General features: G+C 40.3%; 1 protein-coding gene and 1 long non-coding RNA gene across 2 annotated transcripts in view; one reads left to right on the forward strand and one right to left on the reverse strand.

The window, feature by feature from the left end:
- On the forward strand, positions 1-21,508 carry LOC145416352 (BLOC-2 complex member HPS3). The gene is made up of 19 exons (XM_080285350.1): positions 1-63; positions 1,703-1,923; positions 2,630-3,231; positions 4,069-4,256; positions 4,816-5,003; positions 6,103-6,243; positions 6,629-6,798; positions 7,845-7,957; positions 8,773-9,012; positions 9,642-9,807; positions 10,663-10,761; positions 12,060-12,164; positions 12,797-12,913; positions 14,176-14,379; positions 14,733-14,822; positions 15,726-15,947; positions 16,580-16,756; positions 18,920-19,034; positions 21,327-21,508. Exons 1-19 carry the CDS (start codon positions 35-37, stop codon positions 21,506-21,508), a joined length of 3,369 nt encoding a protein of 1,122 aa, XP_080141476.1. The 5' UTR covers positions 1-34.
- The window catches only part of LOC145416353 (uncharacterized), a 13,521-nt gene continuing 6,787 nt past the window's right edge, over positions 15,857-22,590 (reverse strand). Inside the window, exon 3 of the long non-coding RNA XR_013900244.1 lies at positions 15,857-15,992. This is a non-coding gene — a long non-coding RNA (uncharacterized LOC145416353). The remainder of the gene's footprint in view (positions 15,993-22,590) is intronic.

Raw genomic sequence — 22,590 nt, forward strand, 5'->3', positions numbered from 1 at the left:
AACTGTTGGGCATGGTCTTTTTAGCTTAGTCTGTATGCACCTAGAACTGAAGTGCCATTGGGGGTTGGAGTTGTACAGTGTCAGTAGTGTGTCATAGTGTGTGGGATGTTTGTTACTTTGACCTCAGCTCATTTGGGTGTAAACCTTGTGGCCTGCAAGCTGAAGCTACCCTTTTCCTCTAGTCCACCAACCTCCTTTTTGGGGATAAAGAGGGAGTTGAGGAATGTGTGTTTATAATGATGCCACCACATTAAGGTGTCCCTGTCCAGTGCATGTTAGTTGTTATCCTTGTAATTTACATTTGCATCCTCAGCAGTCCTTATTCCTGCATGTTCCTGGGCTGGAAGGGAGTAGTATCCCAGCTGTTGTTGAAGATATCAATGTAGGCTGTGATGTCAGAGGGTGATTGAGTTCATGTAAAGGCTCTTCAGATTGTACATTTGTTTTCCCACTGTGTTACAAAGTCAGTAATCTTTTGTTAGACCAAATTTTGACAATCATATGGCATTATGAAAATTAGAGAATGGCAACAGTTCAGTGGTTGTTATAGCCATCTTGAAATGTATACCGTACTATGATAGAAATGTACAAGTATGCAAACGTTAGATTTGATTGCCTGCATGTTGTATTACAGAACAGAGAGTCCTCACTTACAGTCTAGATGGTGTGCAGGCAAAATGCTAGTAACTTAGCTAATTGAAACACTCAAATGAGATATAATAATTGAAAGTACCAAAGAAAAAAAAATTAATATCTCACTTCAAAACAGCTTTATAAGTGAATGAACTGTCTGAAGTGAAGAATAGTGATAGGTGGCAAATCATCAGCAACTTGAAAACAAAACAACTATTATCTCTTGACTGTGATGGCATATACAGTATATACATATTATTTTATTCTTGGCAAGTCCAGACAGTTTTAGTCAGCATAGGGGAGGCTCTTCAAACTGGAGGGATGATATGTACCAGTAGTCCTAATTAACCTTCTTCACTACTAGATAGCGTTCCTGAGTTTATTAAAATTGGTAGTAGTATGAATAATGTAAAAGAATATTGCTGGACTAAAGAGGTTGAAAGTAGAAATGGAACTTCAGCAGGTATGTAATTACAGTACATCCCCCTAGTACGCGCCCATATGGGCGGCAGAGGATGTCGCATACTAGGAATTCACGTACTGTGAATACATAAACTTATGGGAAAAATTTCATATGGGCGGCACCCCCCTTCATGGGCAACCCATGAGATGCCTTTCAGACCTAAATATTGTACTGTACTCTACAGGGAAACTATCTAAGACATATTACCTAAGATAAAGTAAACCAACCAGATTATGGCTTTACTAGGTAAATCAACGAGGATATGGCTTAACTAAACCGATAAGAATATGGCTGCTCACCTTTACCCGTTATCGCTTCTTGGGGGGGCAATGTCGCGTACTCGGGGTAACCCCAGATTTGGGCCACTCTTCGCTGCCCGTCTCGCTTACAAGTTCAATTCACGTACTGCTAAAAAATATACAGTACTAATATTTAAAAAAAAGGTCCTCATATACAAGGGGGATTGCGTACTCGGAACTCACGTTCTGTGGGGACGTACTGTATTATGTAAATTGATACTGTATATACATAATAGGAAAAAAAACATGAAAAAAAGGGTAACTTATGATGAGAGTTTACTTTACTGACTAAACCTTTGCCTTGCAGTAGTAAGATGGTTCGTGTGATATCCGTACATCACTTCACACGGCAAGATGTGGCAGGGTTGGAGCGTTCAGGGGGGCGGGGAGTGACCCGGGGCAAAGGTGATATATTACTAGTTGGGGGAGAGCACACTGTTGACATCAGGAATCTCAAGCAGGGAGGAGCATTACAGGGCAGCTTCCCCACAGTTGATTTGGTGCAGCAACTTGTTTATTGTGAGACTGGTTAGTACTGTACTATATTATATAATTATTGTAAAACTAGTACATTTATGTTCTGTATAATACTGTACAGTACAAACTCGCAAATCAGAAATACTTGGTTCCAAAGGCATAATGGAAAATGGATTATTCAGGAAAGTGGAATCATAATGATAACTGTGAGAAAAGTCGTATGATAAAAAGTGTAGAGTGTCATGAACAGTAAATAGATTGAAGTAATTTGCATTAGTAATTTATCATCTGCTCTTAAGTTGTCTACAAAACAGCATCTTTACATATGCACTGAGACATGTGCTATCAACATGTCACTGTAATACTGTATGTGCTAAAAACATATTTTGGAAAGTGAAGGTTTTTTTTAAATCAGATGTTTGGATTTGGAAGTTTGTACTATATATATATATATATATATATATATGAATGACAGATATAAAGGAGTTTTTATTTAGCTGTTTCTATACTTTTTTTTTTTTTTTTTTTTTTTTTTTTTTTACCAGTAAATCATTCTTAGTTAGTCAGAGATCTTTTGAAATTACAGATTTTTGTATGATGATTTGCTTTCATTAATTTAACTAAAATCTTTTTTTTAATTATTATTATAGCTCTCCTCCAGAAAATTTATTCTGTTAGAGATCTACTTGAAATGACAGATATTTGTGTAATGAGTTACAAGGTATGGTACCACAAATATCCACTAATTATTCCTTAGGTAACTTTGTGGTGACACTGGAAACCAAGCCAGCACGTCATGGAGGGGACCACAAGTATGTGCGAATATATCTACACTGGGATCAGGACAACACCAACCAGCCCATGCGAGCACGTATTGCCGGCAGAGTGACACCAAGTAGCCAGTCCAACATAACCAATCTGGAAATGGTGGAAATCCCTCTACGTAAACCGGCAGAATTTGTAACCTGCTGCCAGAGTACGGGAAACGTGGCTGTTGCTTGCGGCATTAATGTTACAATTTTTAGATTCTGTCACAAGACACACGATATATCAAAAATTAAGTTTATTGATTTTGAGGAGTTCATGGAGTTAGACATGTCATTCATTGTTAAGGAAGTAGCGATATCCGAAGATCTTATTGGCTGTGTTTCTGAGTCTGAAGCACATATATTCCAAATTACCATAAACTCAAGTCTTTTAAAAGGTACATCTGAAGAAAAAGATTTGAAGGTAGAAGAGAAACGCAGCAAATCCCGATCCAAGTCCAAAACCCGGTCATCATCTCGCTCACCTGGCCGGAGCATCGACTCTCTTAGTTCAGTGGGTGGCCTTAGGAACCAAAACCTTAATCAGCAGGAAGTAAGTATTTAATGCGCACTTTTATGCTACCTTATATAGAGTAGAGTGGAGGGGGGAAAGGGACACAAAGAAATGAAATAAAGATACGGAAGAGGTGTATGAGTGAGGGAGGTGTGAGTTGGAGGAGGGGGGTCTGATGACAGAGGACAGCGTGACATGGAATTGATTTGTATGTGGCCACCACTTCTAGGATTAAGGGATCTAGCTATAGATAGACTGATACTGAAATACAGTTGCAGGGGGAAAAAAAAAAAAAAAAAAAAAAGTTCATAATGATGTACAGTATAATGAGACTATAGTAACTTTTGTAACCCAGTGATGCAATTTTCAGACTCCAACAGAATTTTCAGAATATTTTTCAAGAGTTTCATAATTGTTTAGGCAAAAAGTGGAGCTGCATTGTATTATTTTTTGCAGCTGAATGGTGCTTTCAAAAAATATCCTTACTTGGTTTTACGGTAGGTGCTATACTGTGCTTTTTTTTTTTTTTTTTTTTTTTTTTTTTTTTTTTACATATTCCTGGATGTACAGATTTTATGTGTTGTGTAAAGTTCCATTTGTATGTTATAGGAAAAGGAATGGCAGGTGCTGCATACACATACACAGCATAAGAATTATTAGTGAATAATTTGAAAACTTCATGCCCTGTTTCAAAGTATAAATGGAAAAAAAATAAAAATAACTGTTGGAACCTGTTGGAGACATTGTTTTTACAGTATGTGTTTGTGCGTGTGTGTGTATATATATAGTCCAGTGAAAATTAGATAGAAAAAATGATATATGAATTTAAGAAGAAAAAAGAAATCATAATCAGTACGGTATGTATTGTATCTGCAGGAATCTTGTGTGTGTATTAGAGATGCTGATGATTATGTTGACTTGAGTGAGATGACATGGATACCCACTTTGTCGTATGGGAGGAAGCGTCACAACGATGACAGTCGCTTCCTGTTGTTCCCATCATTGGTGGGTGCAGCTCAGTGTGGCCCTGTGGCTGAACCAGGCGAAATCATAGGACCTGTCAGGTACTATATTCAGCTATCTGTGATGACCTTTAACCCATTGAGCCTGTGGATATCTTAACCCTTTGCTTCTGATGGAGTAATACTGGATTGGATAGTAGTAGTAGTTGTGACCCTAGGCTCACCTGAAGGTGAACCCAGTGGAGTGCAGGATGAAGGTCTCTCTTCTGTAGTGTACCATTCACCTTTTAGAGGATATGAAGGCGTTTGAGAGATGTTTGTATAACTGGGCAGCTCCACTCAATTTTATTGTTGCCACCATGTTAAAGTGTCCCTCTTGAGCGCACTAGCTTGGATGCTGAGTGTCTTTTAGAATGTGATAAGGAACCACTTAAGTATGAACTGAGAAATAGAATTTTAACAATGCTAACATTTGTTATTTTAAAGTTCCAAGTAATCATATTTTACAATACAGCATTGATGTTAGAAGTTGCTATACTGATATATGAGTACTTTATGATATACATAGTGCAGTTCCCTACAAACTAACTAACTAAATTTATCCATATATTGTCCCAGGATTTCGAGTATAATGTTTCCATTAATTTTTGTTTCGTTTCAGTTCATCTCGGTGGTCTAGTGTGCGTGTAAAGGTGGTGGGTAGTGCATCAACACCAGGGAAGCTGCCAGCAGGTGTGTTTGAGGCAGTAACATTGATCCACCGCCGGGCTGACCACAACACCGACCCTGACATTCCCTTCTCAAATCTCAAGCTCACTGCTGTGTATGATACTAAGGCTACTAAAAAAGGTTAGTATAATTTGAAACTATTTTTACATTTTACAAGTAAAGTACCATTAAAAAAAGAAGAAAAAAAAGTTAAAGGGGTCTCATCCAGTTTCGACCCATTCACTCTTGATCATTTCACGCAGCAAATGCAGTTAATGTATATGCAAGCAAGAACCTTTCATTTTTTATCACCAGCCTTGCCATCATTGTTCGTGGCATAAAACCTCAAACAGAGCAAAGCCCCCACAAGTAACTCAGAAAAAAAAAATAAAATGAATAAGATCAGGTAGGGTGGATGTTGGTAAATTATGTTGTGGATATTACCTATCTCTGTTATTCTACAGACACTGACTAGATACATTAGCCTATATTCTGGATACATACACATGACAGCTGTGCCCCACATCATGCGGCACTTATTGCCATCAGAGAAATTACCAATATGCCAGGAATCGAACCAGGGACTCTCAGGTGAGAGCCAGGCAGCATACCACTACACCACGACCAGGTAAAAGTTAACTCACGTTAACTCATCCTCTTGATGCCCACAGTGGGGGCGGAGGGACGTTGGTTACAAGATTGTGACAACGTGAGTTAACTTTTACCTGGTCGTGGTGTAGTGGTATGCTGCCTGGCTCTCACCTGAGAGTCCCTGGTTCGATTCCCGGCATATTGGTAATTTCTCTGATGATTTTTCCTGTGAAAAAAATACAGGTTCTCTCTTCACTTATTGCCATGATGAAAACAAAAAATCACACAGCCACACAGATGTGGTAGACCTGTGACCCACCCTAGTAGAGTTACTGAGCTATCTCCAGTGTCACAGGTGTGCTCAGTCAAAACAGTGAATGAGGCTGTGTGTGAACAACAGCATCAGAGTCACTGTGTGTTGCAAGCAGCTTTGTACATATTGAGGCATATGATGGGTTAACGATTTTATTTTGGCTCTCTTCTTCCAATTCATGTCCAAAGAAATCAAAGAACCTTGCTGTAGATCTCCCCACTTCTTGCAGATATTTGGAATAGGGCAAGGATGTTGATGATGGTGCCAGGTAAAGGATAGTGCATGGTGCATTGTTTGGTTTTATTTTGTGTTTCTCATTTTATACTTATGGTTCAGAAAACTGTCCAAGCACTCCCCGGCGTCCATCCCATCCACTGGTAAGCAGTTCTTCACGTGGCCGTGTGGGTGCGTCGGTATTCTTCACCACGCCTCATGTCGGACAGCTGTATCACATTACCCTGGCTCATCATGCATATGGTAAATACACCCCTAGGGATTTAAAAGTTTGTTGCATTCAGCTCAGTGGCATAATAGCATGTTACTAAGTATTGGTGAGAAAGTTCATGAATTTGTGAAATGCTCACTGTATATTAGTATAAAGCTCATAAAAAGATGGAGTGGAATATGGGCAACAACCTGGAATCATAAAATGTAAAATAACTGCATTTTGCTATACTGTCATCTCTGTAATGCGATATTACTGTTTTGGAGCACATCCTTGCTAAAGAAATCCATTTTTATATAAAACATACGTGATAATGATGATGATGACCGCAGTTTCTGTGTGTGTCATCTTGACCCTTTGTTTGCATGTATTATGCTTAGTGATACATATGCATGGTGGTGTATTACGATATTTCAGCAAGCAGTGTGGTGCGTGGAGGAGTGTTCTCATATACCGCACCTGTGTACTCGGTGGCATTAGAACCATCACTGCTTCATGCCCTCACCCTGACTGGCTTAGAAACATACACACTTAGACCACACCCTGTTGTTGTAGTCTCTCACCTGCCCGAGGATCTGAATATGATAGTAAGTTACTTTATCTTGTGTATCTCTTCACTTGGCTACAACACTCAGCATACTTATACCACAGTAATTAGGACTTATCTTGATGATTTAGTCAGTTTTTAAACTCTTTGATCAGACTTTATAATTAGCCATAATCATGCTTTCTGCAGACAGTTTTACTCAGCTTAGGGGAGACTTTTGAAATGGAGAGGTTAAAAATAGCCCTCATTAACCCATTCACTGCTAGAGGTGTCTGAGTTGAATAAAATCATCTGAAAATTACAAAAGTATGGTAGTAAAGTATGTCATCTGATTGAAGTAGTAAAATTCTGTATTTGCAAGGTCTTTTACTACCTACTGTTTTTTAGATTTCCCAGCACTGTTAATGAAAATTTTACATTCTGAAATATATACAATATGCAAGGACACAATAAGGAAAATACTATGTGGATACTGGCTGTTTCCCATTAGTTAAAGACAGTTGTGTTGCTGTAGCCAGAATAAATAGAAAAAGTTAAGATAATGAAAGAATTAAGATCTTGCATGGTGAAGAAGGAAAACTGTCCCAGGATTTCATCAAAAGTGAGAACTTTTGCTTTTTCTGCAACAAAATTGGATGGGATTTTATACTACTGTGAAGTGTGGCAGAGACCAGTAAGAAAAAGAATTAGGGTCGTCTGTCTTGCAAGATCAGGCGTCATAATTGTAGGCTTACTGCCATATGGTGAGAGGGAAGGTGTTCCTGAATATAGCTGGATATCACAGAATTTTGGTACCTTTTCAGTGCTACAGAACAAAAAAGTTTGATGTTGTGTTTTTGTTGTTGTTGCTGAGCCACCACAGGATGCAGTATTACAGGAACAAGGCTTGATTTTCTTTGTGGTAAATGCATGTAAAGTTTATGTTGGAAAAGGCAAAAGTGATCCTGTTTATTCTGTGTTCACCATTTAATGACAGATGGATGGAGTCAGTCAGGTAGATTAATACTGTAATACATATGAAGGTGTAGACTCTGGACTGGTGCAGTACAGTGAGCCTGGTTTGAATGTTACTTGAATCTGTTGCAGGTACCACCTCACTGGGAGGAGACAGTGTGCCTGGTAGGACTGCGACCATTCCTCAACGTGGAAAGCCTCACCCTTACTGACTCCTGCCTGGCACTCCTTGCTGCTAATAATGAGTGAGTTACCACATCAGCCTTGAATGAAGGAAAAAATGCCTTGAAGAGCAAAGTTATTCTTTACTGGCTTCCCTCATGGTGATACAAAATTATCTGTTTTTTTAATTATTTTTGCTGTTTACTCATGTGAATGCCTTTCAAGCACTGAAGCAGTAGAATTGTCTGTTTTGCATTTTGGGGTTATGGGAGAACATCTTGGTTGTCGGTTAATGGAAAATCGACACTCACAGTGCCAACTTAGTAAGTTCAGAGTTCTGTCTACAGTACTGTTACACTAAACAGTTTGGTGATAGCCAGTGGAAAACAGTAATGATGGAGTATATTTTCAGTTGGTAATACGTGTACTGTAATGCACAGTACCTGACCTCACCTAATATTCATGGTATTTCCCCTCAACCTCATTTTTTATACCTGGCATCCCCTCCAACACCTCAGGCAGTAAGTATATTGTATTGATACTGTGCCATTGTTGTCATAATTTTTTTCCCCCTTTAATCCCGTGGCACATTTTTCTATTTTTTACTGTACTTGCTGTTTTCAGATACAGCATTTCTGTTTACCTTAGGATAGACTTTTCAGACTTGAGAAGGTTACATATTGCCTTCAGTAACTTTTTCTTTTGTAGAGGGCTTGCCAAAGCTGAATAAAATACAGTGGTAACAGCAAGAATTAAAAAAAAAATGTTCTTGAGCTAAAGGTGTTAAGAAGCATGTGACTTTACTTGTGTTGCTATAGTTAGTCCTCTGTGAGTTTGCACACACTGTAATGAATAATAAATATTACTGATATCAGACTGATTTGTGTTATTGTTCCAGGGGTGGTGATAAGGCGCACACAGTGTATTCGCTGCACCTTCCCAGTGCAGGAAGTTTGTACAAGGAAATGGTTCGTGTAGGTCGCACCCACCGCTCTGCATCACCATCTACGTACCTCCATCTGCTGCTGGAGGCTCATCTGGTGCTTACCACTGCACTGCATCATAATCTGCCAACAGAGGAGGACCTGTATTCTCTCCTGCAAGACTCATCAGCTCTTCTTGGGGACTATTATGCTGCGTAAGTTAATTACACACCCTTGGTGTCTCTTAATGAAGACTGTTTGGTGTAGTAGTAGTAGTTGTTCCCTAGGCAGTCTGGCTGAACAGCCCCGAGTCCCTAAGGAAGGCCATAGCCGAGACCGGGCCCTCCCACAGAGCTCTCAAGGAGTGTATGTTGTGTTGTTGCCGTAGGTGATTGTGTGCAATGCAGTCTTCCATAATGGGCTTAATAGTATGGGGTGCTGTGTTACATTTTGGACACGCATCAATGATGGAGTCGTCCAGCCTCTTCTGGTAACTTAAGAGGAGGCTGGCCAGGCAACACCCAATGACTGTTTGGTGTATTTAGCAATACTGTATACTCTTTTTAGCATGTGTATTTGAAGTGCATCTATAAAGGAATACGCCAGAAGTATGTGAAGATGGTTAGTCCTGTGAGGTGGGGTCACTGGGTCAGCATGCCAAGCCTTGAAAGATGTGTGAGTGAGTGTGTAGCTCCATTTCAGTGGGATGGTGATGATAGTTTTCCAACGTTCATATACTGTATCTCATTCATTGTCCTTGCATAGTACCTTACCTCATCCTTAGATGGGGAAAAAATAGTTAGTATGATGATTATGATGATGATGCTGACTTTATGTGCAACAGATGTGAAACAGAGCAGGAGTGGAAGCAGGCAACCCAGTACTACCAAGTTTCAAGCCTTAGTCCTGATGCTGTTGTTGAGCGCCTTGATTCCCAGTGTCCCGGCTTGGTACCTGTGCTTACCTCACTCCTGCTCCACCCCACAACACCACCTCTCACACCAGCACAGGTAATACTGCCATTGACCTTTTCTTATACATGATCAGAAGGGATGTGACTAGGGACTGTAAGATGTTTATGGTATTTATTGGTTTTGAAAGGTGTTTAACGAGGTTAATATGGAGGGATGTGGGAAGGTTGAATGTAGCATATGTACATTATGGCATGGCTCTTGATAATTTTAAAGTGATGGTTGTTGAGAGATGGTGATTCATTATGTGGTGTGCTTGTTAAAGAGAGACTTAGACATTGTGGAAGATTTAAAGTGCTTACATGAAATGACAGAAAAGAGTGGTATGTGTGTAAAGGAAGTGGAAGTAGATTTGACCAGAGTATGGCCAATGCTGTGGTTATCTCTGACTGATCCCCTACCATGGCACAGCATTTGAATATTACAAAGTTAGCTTTTCACAAGTGTAGTGGACTTTGAGCCCGTTTCTCCTCATGGGTGTAGCTCTGGTCAGGCTAACACAGTGCAAGATCCACAGCTAATTCTTACTAATGCCAGCCAACTAAGACATAAAGATTTGTGACCCAAAAAGTTGCTGTGATATTTACCACGAAGAATGTTAATCAAAGTCGGCAATCTGACTATCACTAGTGAGCACAGTGACTCATCAGGTGCCTCCCCACAGCAGTGCCTTCATGAGAATAGGCTGCAAATAGCGGAAGGGCCTTCCTCAGATGAGCCTTCCTGAGCTCCACAAAACATCAGTGGTAAAAGAGAAGGATTACCTCTCTTCCTTATAGGTGTCTCCACTGAATGAAAGAAGATAGAAAATACTAAAAATAAACTGTAATGTTGCAAGTGAAGTTGTGATGCCTGCTTGTGATGCTTGTGTTTAGTGTACACTTTGTGTTGCAGGCCAACTGTGTATTGGAGACACTAGAGAAGGTTGCTCCAGAGAAAGTGTCCACCATTATTCTCAAATCTACTTGCTTTAAGGAATATAAGAAGGATAAGGTAGGTAGATGATCAATCATTCTGCTGTTACAGTATTGTTCTGCAATCTTGATATTATTACAGATGATTCTCAGTAACTGGCTTTTTGTGTCATAAAATGTTGCAAAATATAATAATCTCATAATAATTCAGCTTTGGCTTAAACAGGGCTCTTGTTTGGCGAGCCACAGCTCGCAAATGCGAGTATATTTTCCCTTCGGCAAACAAATTTTACATGCAAGTCGCCTTTTGGCGAGGAGAAAAGACATCCACTTTAAAACCCAGTAAACTACAAAATAAGTAAATCTCACTTAAATGAACAAAAGATTGATTATTACTGCAAGTGTTTCAATGTCGTCACTGTGAATGTTTAAAAGTAGACAGTGTGTAAGTAAATAGATAAATATATTTATTGCTCGTAAAATATTTCGGCTTGTAATCAGTTTGGCTACTAAAAATTTATTTAGCTTGTAAATCTGAAACCTTAGGAGCCAAATGGCTCGCAACCATCGGCAGTTAGCAAGAGCCCTGTAAAACCTCATAAACTGAATTAGGAATAAGTATCAAAGTGTATGTTGCACTGCTCACAGTAGTTTTAGTTACTACGGCACTGTGAAATGTATTACAGGGCACATACAGATGAATATTTATAAGCTAATGGATGATTAAACAGGTTATGTCCATAACTCCTCCAGTCTGTGTCATCATCCTTGGCTACAACTTGGACTTCTAACAAAGCTAAAACCTCCATTAGTCTGTCATATGGTTGTTCTATCAGTGCAGTTGTAGACTTAATTTTAGTTTATTTTTATGTCACTTATCTGGTACTGTGGGCCATGATTGAACATTAAATTGCACAGTGGAATGCAAGCCCCTATTATTTTTTTTAGTCATAATGAAATGGGCATGCCTATTGGATATGGTCAGCCTGCATCCTGTCACCCTGAAGGCAGTCTGTAATAACATAGGAAGACCAAGCATATTTAATCTTTGTCATATGCTTGGAAATGATCGTAAAGAAATTGAGGGTTTGCATTCCACTTTGAAATTTAAGCATTAAACATATGACCCTGTTTGCACATAATGCATAACATGTGGTGCTGGAGAGAGATACCTTCACATGTTGGTACTGATATAACTGAGTAACTCCTCCACCAAGTTATACAAATGTCCCCCAGCTCCATTCCTGTTCTCTGAAAGGTTGATGGTAGACTGTAAGATGAAGGCAACTTCAGCTTGCAGTCCTCTAGATTATTGTTTCAGATGAACCTAGGACTACAACTACTACTGTTACTGTTGCATATTTTGTGACATTGCAGGTGTTGGCAATCATCAAGCAGGAACTGTCAAAGAGTACTGAACCACGGCCCACTGATGTCCTGGCTCTGGCTCTTGTGTTCCTGGACAGAGGCTCTTCAGAACAGGTTAGGGACCATCTTATCATTTAGTATTACCCAGTGGTCCAGTAGTTAGAATGTCCCAGTCAGAGTGACAGTCTTCCGTATTAAGAGGTAATTGGAGACTCTTCAACCATTTAATGCCATCATCTGACCTAATATTACTGGCGTACTGTAGCTCGGCTTTGGTCCCCAGCACCTGTAAAGGGGAAGAATAAGTTCGACCTCTCCCCCTCCGCTCAGGAGGAGTAGGTCACCCTCTTTAACCAATGACTTCCATTAGCAGAGTGTCCCAAAATTCTCGAACTTGCATTTTCCCAGCACTCAGACATTATCAGCATAAGGATTTCTTGAAACTTCATTGCTGTAGGGAATTAATGAACATTGGAGTTTGTTTGGAGTCAGTCTTTGTTAAGTTAAACCCTGTTTTGACATTCGTTTTCCTTTCAGGTCTGCAGTAAATGAAGAAAAAATGTTTCTAGTAGTGCCATTGCTATCTGTAAAGCCGACTTACCAGTTTTCCTGTAACGTGTAGTGCTGATAGTATGTAAAAAGTTGTGATATTCTGAATAAGTACCTAACCTGAAACAAGGACTACCTATACAGTACTTTATATTAATTGCTGTGCAAAGCTAATCCCATGATACTGTTTGATTCAGGTGTCAACAGTGGTGGCATCCCTGCGAGCATATCAGTTGGTGGTGGTGTTGTTACAGCATTCTGAACTCCTCCTCACTACTCAGGAAGGTGCCACTCGTCTTTCACCTCTTGCACAGGTACAGTATTGTCACTTTTCAGTACCGGTACTTGTAGGAGTTTTGTATGGTATTTTCATTTTAGTATGTGAGTTCATGGGTTACTGTGCACATTTGTATGCATGCATGCATGCATATATGCAAGTGTGCACATGCATGTATGCATACCAGAAAAGCACATTAACAAGATAGTTGGAGAGACTTATAAACTCTTGACTAACATAAGAGTAGCATTTCATTATATGGATGAGGAAATGATGAAAAAATTGATAGTGGCCATGATCCGCCTCAGGTTAGAATATGCAGCGGTAGTGTGGTCCCCACACAAAAAGAAAGATATAAACAAGATTGAGAGAATACAAAGAACAGCAACCAAGATGGTCCCCAGTCTGACAGACCTGTCATACAGAGAGAGGCTGGAAAAACTGGATTTGCCTTCCTTAGAGGAAAGGAGAAAGAGGGGAGACATGATTGCGGTGTTCAGGACCATTGTGGGAGTAGATAAAATTGACAGAGAAGATCTGTTTATATGGGATAAGAGAGCAACAAGAGGACATGGAATGAAATTGAAAAAGTCAAGCTGCTTGAAGGATATCAAGAAATATAGCTTTCCTTACAGAAGTATAGACTTATGGAATAGCCTGGACAAAGAGATCGTCCAGTCTAGAAACTTAAACGAGTTTAAAGTTAAATTCGACTTACTGAGAAACAGCGACGGAAACCCACGAGCATAGTACATTCCGTGTATATCACAATTAGGTATATTAGGTATACTTAAATATTTGGAACGACTTAGACAAAGAGGTGGTGCATGAGAAAAACATTCATGTGTGTAAAGGTAGACTTGATAAATGTAGATATGGAGACAGGACAACACGAGCATTGCTCAATTCCTGTATACTACAAATAGGTAAATACATGCATATATGCATGCACACATGCCTTCTCAGCCAGCCATTTATGAGATAGCGTACTGTACAGAGAGTATAGTTCAATGCTTCCTACGGACTTATGTGACCAGTTGCTTCCATCCTCAGTTACCAGCAGTGGAACAAATGGCCATGATGGCAGGCAGATCTGCTCTGTTCAGGCATATTAAAACTTCATGGATACAGTCAAAGTATCTTTGGAGGCAGCTGTTTATACTGGTCTTATTATTATTAGCTGTATGTCAGAGTGTTATGTACAGTTCAGCTATTCCTTGCTGAACAGATGCAACCAGAATGTTTGTGACAAGTAGTGTAAGAATGATATTGCAAGTTAATATAATTTATTTTCCGCAGGTTTTGGTGGAGCACAAAAAAGAGGTGTTTACTGAAGTGTTTGTGTCTCTCATTGGTGAAGGTACACTGTCACTGAATGAATTTGTGGATGCATTTGTTGCCGTGTACCCCATTGTATCCTGTGGTCCTGAATGCAACACTCACTCATTGTGGCTGAGAGACTTTCTAGAGAAGTTCTTCTTAGAATATGCCCACAATCCAGAGGTGAGAGTTGTTTTAAGACTGTATCATTTACAGTGTGTTACAGAAAGCCTTGTATTTCAAGTAGTATCTTAAGTACTGAGTGTTGTAATAGATAATAGGTGTTGTAACTATTAATGATGACCGTGACAGAATGAAACTGAGAAAATGTTACTATTTTTTTCCATTCTGTCATACAGTGGAGTGTACAGCCACCACTAACTGTTAGACATATTTCCCAGAGCCACTTTGAACTAGTCCAGGCCAATCTGAAGTGGTAGTCATGTTAGACCAGTAGTCAGCTCTGCTACCCTAATATAATGATACGGTAAATACTGGAAACAAAGTTGTCCTGTAAATTCATGTTATTTTGGCAGATCACAGAACAACGTGACCGCTATGATCGTGCTATTACAGTCCTAGTCAGCCTCTACCTGGCTAGTCTCATGGGTGCCTTTGGAGATAAGGTGAGCACTGAGTAGACTGCTGCATGCTATTCACCCCAGAAAAGTTTGTGTTAATGAAATACTTGTGGCAGATGTACCTGTAGTAACATGTGCCATTCACTTCACCAGGTAGGAGTGTAGGCAGTCATGTATAAAACCATTTTTCCCTTGAGGATATTTTATGAAAACATATGACAAAGGATTCTGGCCTGAGAGGTGAACTCCTCCTCCCAGTTGCAGAGCTCACCGCTGGCCTATCAAATGTGGTGCATGCAAAGTGTGTGCTGACGATGAAGAGAATGACAATATTTGCAGGGATTTGAGTGTACTGGTTTGGTAGCACTTCAGATTCCTGTAACTACTTGGAAAACAAGCCCCAGAATACTGCACAGTGTTCTAGAATGGTTTGGGTGCCTCTTTAGCAAAAACAGCTGTTTTACAGTGGTATATCATCTTGATAAGGATGACACTCTGTACTTTTGAACCCTTTCATGATGGGAGATCTCATTCTATATCGAGTCATGTGGCGTTAGACAGGATACAATGCATCATCTTAGGAAAGGAGTTAATGCATGTTTCCAGAAGCTACCCTCACAGAGGAAATGGAGTTTTGTCTAATAATTTTTTATTATTTATTTTTCTTATGTGCCTGACTTTGGGTATAGACTTGAGGCCCAGCAACCGTCTTACATGCGTCACAACTTCATGTCGCCACCGTGGCAGTAGTGCTTCTCTGTCCATATTGTATACTTGCTAGGAATGTCTCAGATGTTGGTGGCTATTGTGGAAGATCAGTAAAGTATTTTATTTTAATTCAAATCATTGTACTGTTTCTTTTCCCAACCTTGGATGAGACCTACAGTCTTATAAAGAGCAGATCCCTTTTCTGACCACCTGGCCATTACTTCTCCCTCTATTTTTTAGTCCAAGGAAGACCCCAACTGGAGTGACCAGCGTGTGGCACTCAAGGAACTATACGCCCCACGTCCCACCTTCCTGGGCCTCCTGCCACCCTTCAGCCAGGAGCAGCTGGGGTTGCAAGGGCCATGTGGGGAGGATGGTACTGCAGACGGGAAGACTCCACCTGAAGCAGAGGAGGTGGGCCGCAGCCTTTCATCATCCCTCCTGCATCTAGTTGTCCTTCAGGTTGGTCAGTCTCTCTTTTGTTTATTGTCTTGTGTCAGGACAGAGCTGTAAATTAGTTATGAATCAGCAGTGAGAGATGTGCCGCAAATAAAATGTGGCTATTAGTGATATCATTCAAAGAGGGACATTGAGGTGGTTTGGACATGTGGAGAGAATGGAGAATGAAAATTGGATGAAAAGATTGTGAGTTTGTGGTTGATTAAGTACCAAGAGGCCATATGGGGAGGGTGGGGCCTCTAAGGGTAATATTCTCCCTGAAGCAGAAAGGGAGGGCCAGTTCTTCCTCCTGCATCTAAGAGCGAAACCGGAAATTGAAGGCAGTGATGTCAACTTGTGGCAGATATACATAGAGCATTTTTTTTTTTTTCATGGTGATTTGTAAGTAGATACTGTAGTGAAGACAGCATTGTATTAATCCATTACTACAAATAAGGGTCTTCTAAACTGAGAAGACCAATTTTGGAACTAATTTTGAGGGGTTAATGGAGATACTTTAGCATCTTATATCCTTTGAGTATGAAAGTGGCTCCTGATTCTTGAAAAAATTATTTGCTAGTAGCCAGACTAAAATTAAGAGAATGAACATTATCTCATTGAAAGGTTTAAGGTATATTTATTTAATTTCTTTTCAGTCTTTGTTAAGCTCTGACCTGCCATCTGCTGATGATAGAGTGAATGTACTCAAGTTTGCCACATCCAACCCCACTGCCATTGGTGCACAGTCCTTGCGTGTGTTGTGCCTCGAGCCTTCACAGCAGCTGGATTATGTCATGCAGGAGTACCCACATGCACTTCTACAATTTGGCAAGGTATTTGCATGTCATCTAGCCTAGTTTTGATTTTAGTGGACTCTGCTTTATCCAATCCCTAGGTGGGAAAAAGAGATGGAGAAGATATGATGATAATGAGTTATGGTACAATAACCTCTGAATTATCCAGCTTAATTCAGCCAAGCCCTACACCGGATAACCCGTACAATCCTGCCGTTGGCATGGTGCCGACAGTACAAAATGTCTCGATTAATGCCAGTGATGTGATGGTGCCGACAGCAAAATTCGAGCACTGTAGCACGTCTCAAACTGCTTTAATCTAACTAATTTTTTGCTAAGGAGTAGCTTTATTTATTGGCAACACTGTGTCCAAGCAGTTGTAGTACTGAGTTTGGTTCTGCGTGGGTGGGCAACATCAGTGTGCCACTGGCCATCATAGCGTTAGGATGTCGTGAAAATCACGCCATTTTTCCGCCTCATTGGGCTGGAGGAGGCTCCTGAAATTGTCACATGGACCCTTCTGTCCCTTCATTTAGTGATTCTTCAACAGAGAAAGATATGAATGACTATTCTGGGGAGGAATATGAGCCAGCAGAGGACACTGAAAAGGGGAATCCCCCATTCTTTTCCCCCGTTCTCTCTCATCCCGCCCAGCTGGGTGGGAAAACATTGCTCATGGCTTGGGAAACTGGGCTGAAAACACGACGGACGGTCATCCTGCTCTTATTTCTCCTATAAGGAGTACCTTTTTTGCTTTTCCTTGATTTATATGTCCTTTTGGATTGTTTTATGCAATAAAATTTTTTTCTGTTTTTGGTCTGGAATTGGGTGGGTATAAAATTGCAAAAATGCCTGGGATGGTACGGGTTAAAGCAAAATGCTGGATATTGCATAGTATCCCCCATCGGGTCAGTATTTGGTGTCGAGCCGGATATTGTGTTACTGTCTCATACCTTTATCCTGAAAACTTTCCCATGAGTAGAATATGTAAGTGAAGCATAAAATAGCATGAAATAATGAAATAGTACAGCATTACAGTGCCGGTTGGCTACTGTTTACTACCCGGTTGTTACTCCTTAACGCCGGATATTTCATAGACCGCCATTTACATTCTGTTTCTCCACTGGATATTGCTTCAACCCCTACGCACCAGATGTCGGTATGGACCAACGCAAAAGGGTTGGACAGAGGCCGCCAGGTGTTGGTAATAGTCACAATTGTTTTTAGCACCACAGTTTGAAGTGGCTGCCATTTGATTTGTCACCAAAGGGTAGAGAGAGACTCCCGCCACCTGATGCACGGGTACCTCAGTCTTCTTTGTCACTTTGCCAGTCTGAAACCTCTTCTGATTCCGTCTCACGCCGACCCCTTGCCTCATCCACCCCTGCCAAGCCTTTTTCCAAGGATACTAGGAAAGGGCTCTGTGATAGTGCCATAGGGCGTGCCTTGAATGCCACTGTGTCTAGTTTATCTAGTAGTGGAGAAGTTATCACGTTGTGAGCAAAACCAGAGTCAGGGCCGTGCGCACATGCACAAATACATCCCATATCAAGCATCGAAAGTTACTCATTTTTTTCACATCTTTATTCATCATTGTGACCACCTGCAGACCTGGGGGTGCTTTCATTTGCAAGAAGAAGAGTTGTTGAGTAATATGGTCTTTATTTCCCAAACTGTTATAGTTTCCGAGATATTAAGGTTTGAAAACAGGGTATTTGGGGAAAAATGCCCATAGGGAGAGAATGGCTGCACTGAAATATGCCCGGCATCTAGGGGTTAATAGAACTGAGCCAGCAGCACCAGATATTGCATTAGGCTGGATAGTGCGATGACGAATAATTGAGAGTTTAATGTATCTTGTTGAAGTTCCAACACAATAGTAACTTCACCTATGTATTACAAAATGGTGGTGAAAGTATTCCAGGTGCCCTATGTTTTGCAGTATTCATGCTACTTTATCTACCCTTTTTTTTTCTTTTTTTAATAGATTGGACCTTGAGCAAGGAGAGGTTTGATGTGCCTTCACTATCCTCTTCAAGTACTAGGGCACTTTCTTTAATTGATTAAATTCATCTGATGCCAACAAGAGTGGAATGAAAAAGTCATAAAATACAGTAGCCTGAGGAGTCAATTGATATCTCATTATGTAGAGTGTTCTGTTTTCATAAATATCTAATCTCTCCCCAAAACTTACACTTCTAGGACATGTATGAAACACCCCTGGAGTGGGAGGAGTTGGTGGCTAAGTTGATCAGCCATAAATCCAGCCTGCCAGAATCAGACCCCAGCCTTCAGGTGTACACAAATGTACTTAATGGTAAGTTAACAGCAATCTGTTGGTGTTGGTACAGTTGGAGACCTTTTAGTTGTCTGTCTATCTATGTCTGTGTCTATCTATCTATCTGTGGTATATGTATGTCCATCTGTCTGTTGCCTAATGCCGTATCCCATAAGAGACGGCCACAAACAAATTTCCACCATGTTGCTCTGTCCTCTGCCATTTGGCTGTCCATCCCACAATTTGCACTCCCCTCCCTTATATATCTTTCCACTCCATCTGTTATATATGTTCTGTAATGAAAGTCCTCTGTGTGTGTGTGTGTGTGTGTGTGTGTGTGTGTGTGTGTGTGTGTGTGTGTGTGTGTGTGTGTGTGTGTGTGTGTGTGTGTGTGTGTGTTTTTTTTACCTAATTGTGTTATACAGGATTTGAGCTAAGCTCGTGTTGTCCCATCTCTTTTGCACAAGTATATATTATCCAATCTGTATTTAAACACATGGATGCTCTCTGCTCATGCCACTTCTCCCTCTAAATTATTTCATTTGTCTGTAGTTCTGTTTGGAAAACTAAATTTCATTACATCACTGAGGCATCGACTCATCCTCAGCTTGAATTCATGTCCTCGTGTTCTTCCATCATCTTTCACAAAGAGGTCATCTCTGTCCTCACGCTGTAATCAAATCTCCCTTCTCTCCTCTCTCTCAGGGTTGGCAGTTTCAGCTTTTCCAGTCTCTCCTCATAAGACAACTCCTTCAAGTTTGGTGTCAATTTTGTGGCCACCCTTTGTATTCTTTCTAGTTTACTGGTATGCTTTTTCAAGTGTGGTGACCACATCACTGCTGCATATTCCAATCTCGGCCTTGTCATGGTCACTATTAACTCTCTCGGCATCTCTTCATCCATGTAATAAAATGCCACTTTCATGTTAGTCAGTAGCCTGGAAGGTCCTCCAGTAATCCTGTTTATATTTTTCTCTGGCAAAAGCTTATCCTGTATAGTCATGCCAAGGTGCTTTTCTTCTTTTGCCCTTCTTATTACTGTATGTCATCTCCCATCTTATGCACATACCTTGGTCTCATCACTGACTCCCATTTCCAGTACATGACATGTATTACTAATGAATTCCATTTTCCATGTTTGACTCCTCCTGTAGAGTTTGTCTTGATCTTTTTTCTATTCTTTATAACAATTTACTCCTTTAACATGTTTCATAATTTTTGCATCATTAGCAAATAAACTCATACCCAGTACTCAACCCTTCAAGCATGTCATTTATATATACCTTGTATCAAGACCGTGATTGGGGCCAACAGTACATGCATGCGTGCGTGTGTACTCACCAGTATCCATATAGCCACTATGAGTTGCTATGTGAGTATGTTGGCATACAGGTATAGCCAGGATGTAACCACTCTGCAGCAGCTACGATCGATTGACCGTTGTCTGGACGTACGGTACTGGTAATGATTATCGTGTATGTTTGGCTAATTTGTTAGTGTTTGTTTGGGCCTGGGTTGTTCTTTATACAGTATCTCTAGCTAAGAGGACTATGGGGATTGGCAGGCTGTGATATACCCTCAGGATAAATTATGTAAAAATGTATTCCGTGGTAGCAAGGCTTTGTGCCATTGAGGTTGCTAACCATCCTTCACTTAGGGTAGGGAAGTTAAGAGGCATTTATATATTCAGTTACATCTGCCATCTGGCCGTTTTGTTGCTACCACAAGAGGATATCATTCTCCAGCACATTTAATTAAACAACCGACACACCATCCGATGACTTCACCAAGACCAAATGAAGCATCCACCTCCCTTCACCTCATGTAATGCATTACTACATTTTGCCACTCACACCACTATGGGAACAGCACAAGACCTTATCACTTTGCCTGGATGGTGTTGGAAGATGGCTGAAAAGTCCCTTCCTCATGAGTGCCTGCAGATGCACTCATTACATGAAAAGTAGGTTTTTGGGCTTGCAGATTTCCTGTTATTGTTATATTTGTTTCCTTTTATAGTGGGTCTTTCTGATGTAAGGGTATTTTAGCATTATTGTACAGGGTGGTTCATATATTATGCAAACAGATTATTATGTGTTGCAGGGATGGCTCAGTCAGTTCTACCGTTGTTTTCTCACCATTATCTACTCCCATAAGCCTTTTCATGTATTGTAGTGTTTGCTTTTATATGTTTATTGATTGCACAGTTGACTAGAACGTTAACAAATGAGCCCAAAATGTGTGCTGTCCGCACATCAGCAAACTGAGCTGTCCCCGCAACACACAAGAATTGGGTATGCTACACGTTTTGTGAATGTATGAAATGTTTTAGATGTGCTGGGTGAGCTGGTACTGACGGCTCCATTGGATGTGTTCCTGCGCGTGGTGCCCAGCGCTCGGCATGAGGAGTTTAGGGGCCATATCCGCCAATGCCATTCAGCAGCCCTTGCAGCTCACCTCCAGAATTCATTTATGACTTATGCGCACAATGTACTGGCACAAATGTCGAAATAGATGATGACGATGTCATAATAGGCTAGAATGTAAAGCAGGCAGTCCTCATTATAAAGCGTTGTGTTTCTTCAGCAATTTTGCTTTAAAGTGGAAATATATTACAAAGTAATTCCCAGTCAAAGCTTCCATTGCTTCCAATAAGGCTGATTTGCAAGTATTTTCTAGTTTACAGCATAAGTTGTATGGGAAAAGTAGTCTGATATATCCTTCACTTGAAATGACAGCTGCCTGTATTATCGCAATCAAATGCAGTCTGACACTTCCCTGCCACCTGTAACAATGGAAGGTGTTCCATGAAACCTTTTTGTATGATGATGATATGATGCACAAAACAAGGAGAATGAAAAGGGAGGAAACTGTCTGAGTTCAGGGAGGAATGAGAACTAAGTGGATTGTCAGCAAACTGTTGATTGTGGTAGTATGACCTTCTATTGAGTGCCATATATTTCAGTGAAAGTAAAGCACAGTGTTTTATGTATGTAAGACATACATTTTTCTATGTAAGGCTCATCCTTCCAAAAAGCCTGAGATTTTAATACCTCATCAACATGATGATGTACTTTTAATTTTATTTGTGCTACTGTACTTCCTAATGATTTATTCAGTATAAGGAAGGCTTTTGAAACTGCATGTGTGAGATATAGCCTTCATTAACTCCTTCACCAATACAGGTAATCCTTAAATTTCCATAAGTTAAATACAAGTGCCTAACACTAGAAAGAATATAATGAAACTTGTATCCTGGTGGTGAAGGGGTTAAATAATCACGTTGTAAAGTCTGCCCCACTGGTATTTACAGTATCTCTTGCAGCTGTGTGTATTTGTTTTGCCACTGGCATATATACCCACATAGCTGGAGAAGTATTTATAAAGGATGTTATCTAATGTACAAGATGAACAAGTCTCCGCACTGGTTATTTACAGTATTACCCTTTTTTTTTTCTTCCCTGTTTTTGCTTTTATGGTCAGTGTGATTTGAGGTTGAAGTATTTGGCAGATGTAGGAATGAAGACAGACATATATGCAGGCAAACTTATACACAAATTAAGTTTAAGAGTTAAAATGCAGCTCCTGGTGATGTT

Source organism: Coenobita brevimanus, chromosome 105, assembly GCF_032717465.1.
Source record: "Coenobita brevimanus isolate Jiangsu-jjx chromosome 105, ASM3271746v2, whole genome shotgun sequence".
NCBI lineage: Eukaryota > Metazoa > Arthropoda > Malacostraca > Decapoda > Coenobitidae > Coenobita > Coenobita brevimanus.

Excerpts from the sequence above, each read along its gene's own strand:
- LOC145416352 (XM_080285350.1), top strand. The coding sequence starts at position 35 with ATGCACCTAGAACTGAAGTGCCATTGGGG. Across the intron at positions 6,244-6,628 it reads CCTGGCTCATCATGCATATG|CAAGCAGTGTGGTGCGTGGA; the intron begins GTAAATACACCC and ends ACGATATTTCAG. Across the intron at positions 19,035-21,326 it reads GTACACAAATGTACTTAATG|ATGTGCTGGGTGAGCTGGTA; the intron begins GTAAGTTAACAG and ends GAAATGTTTTAG.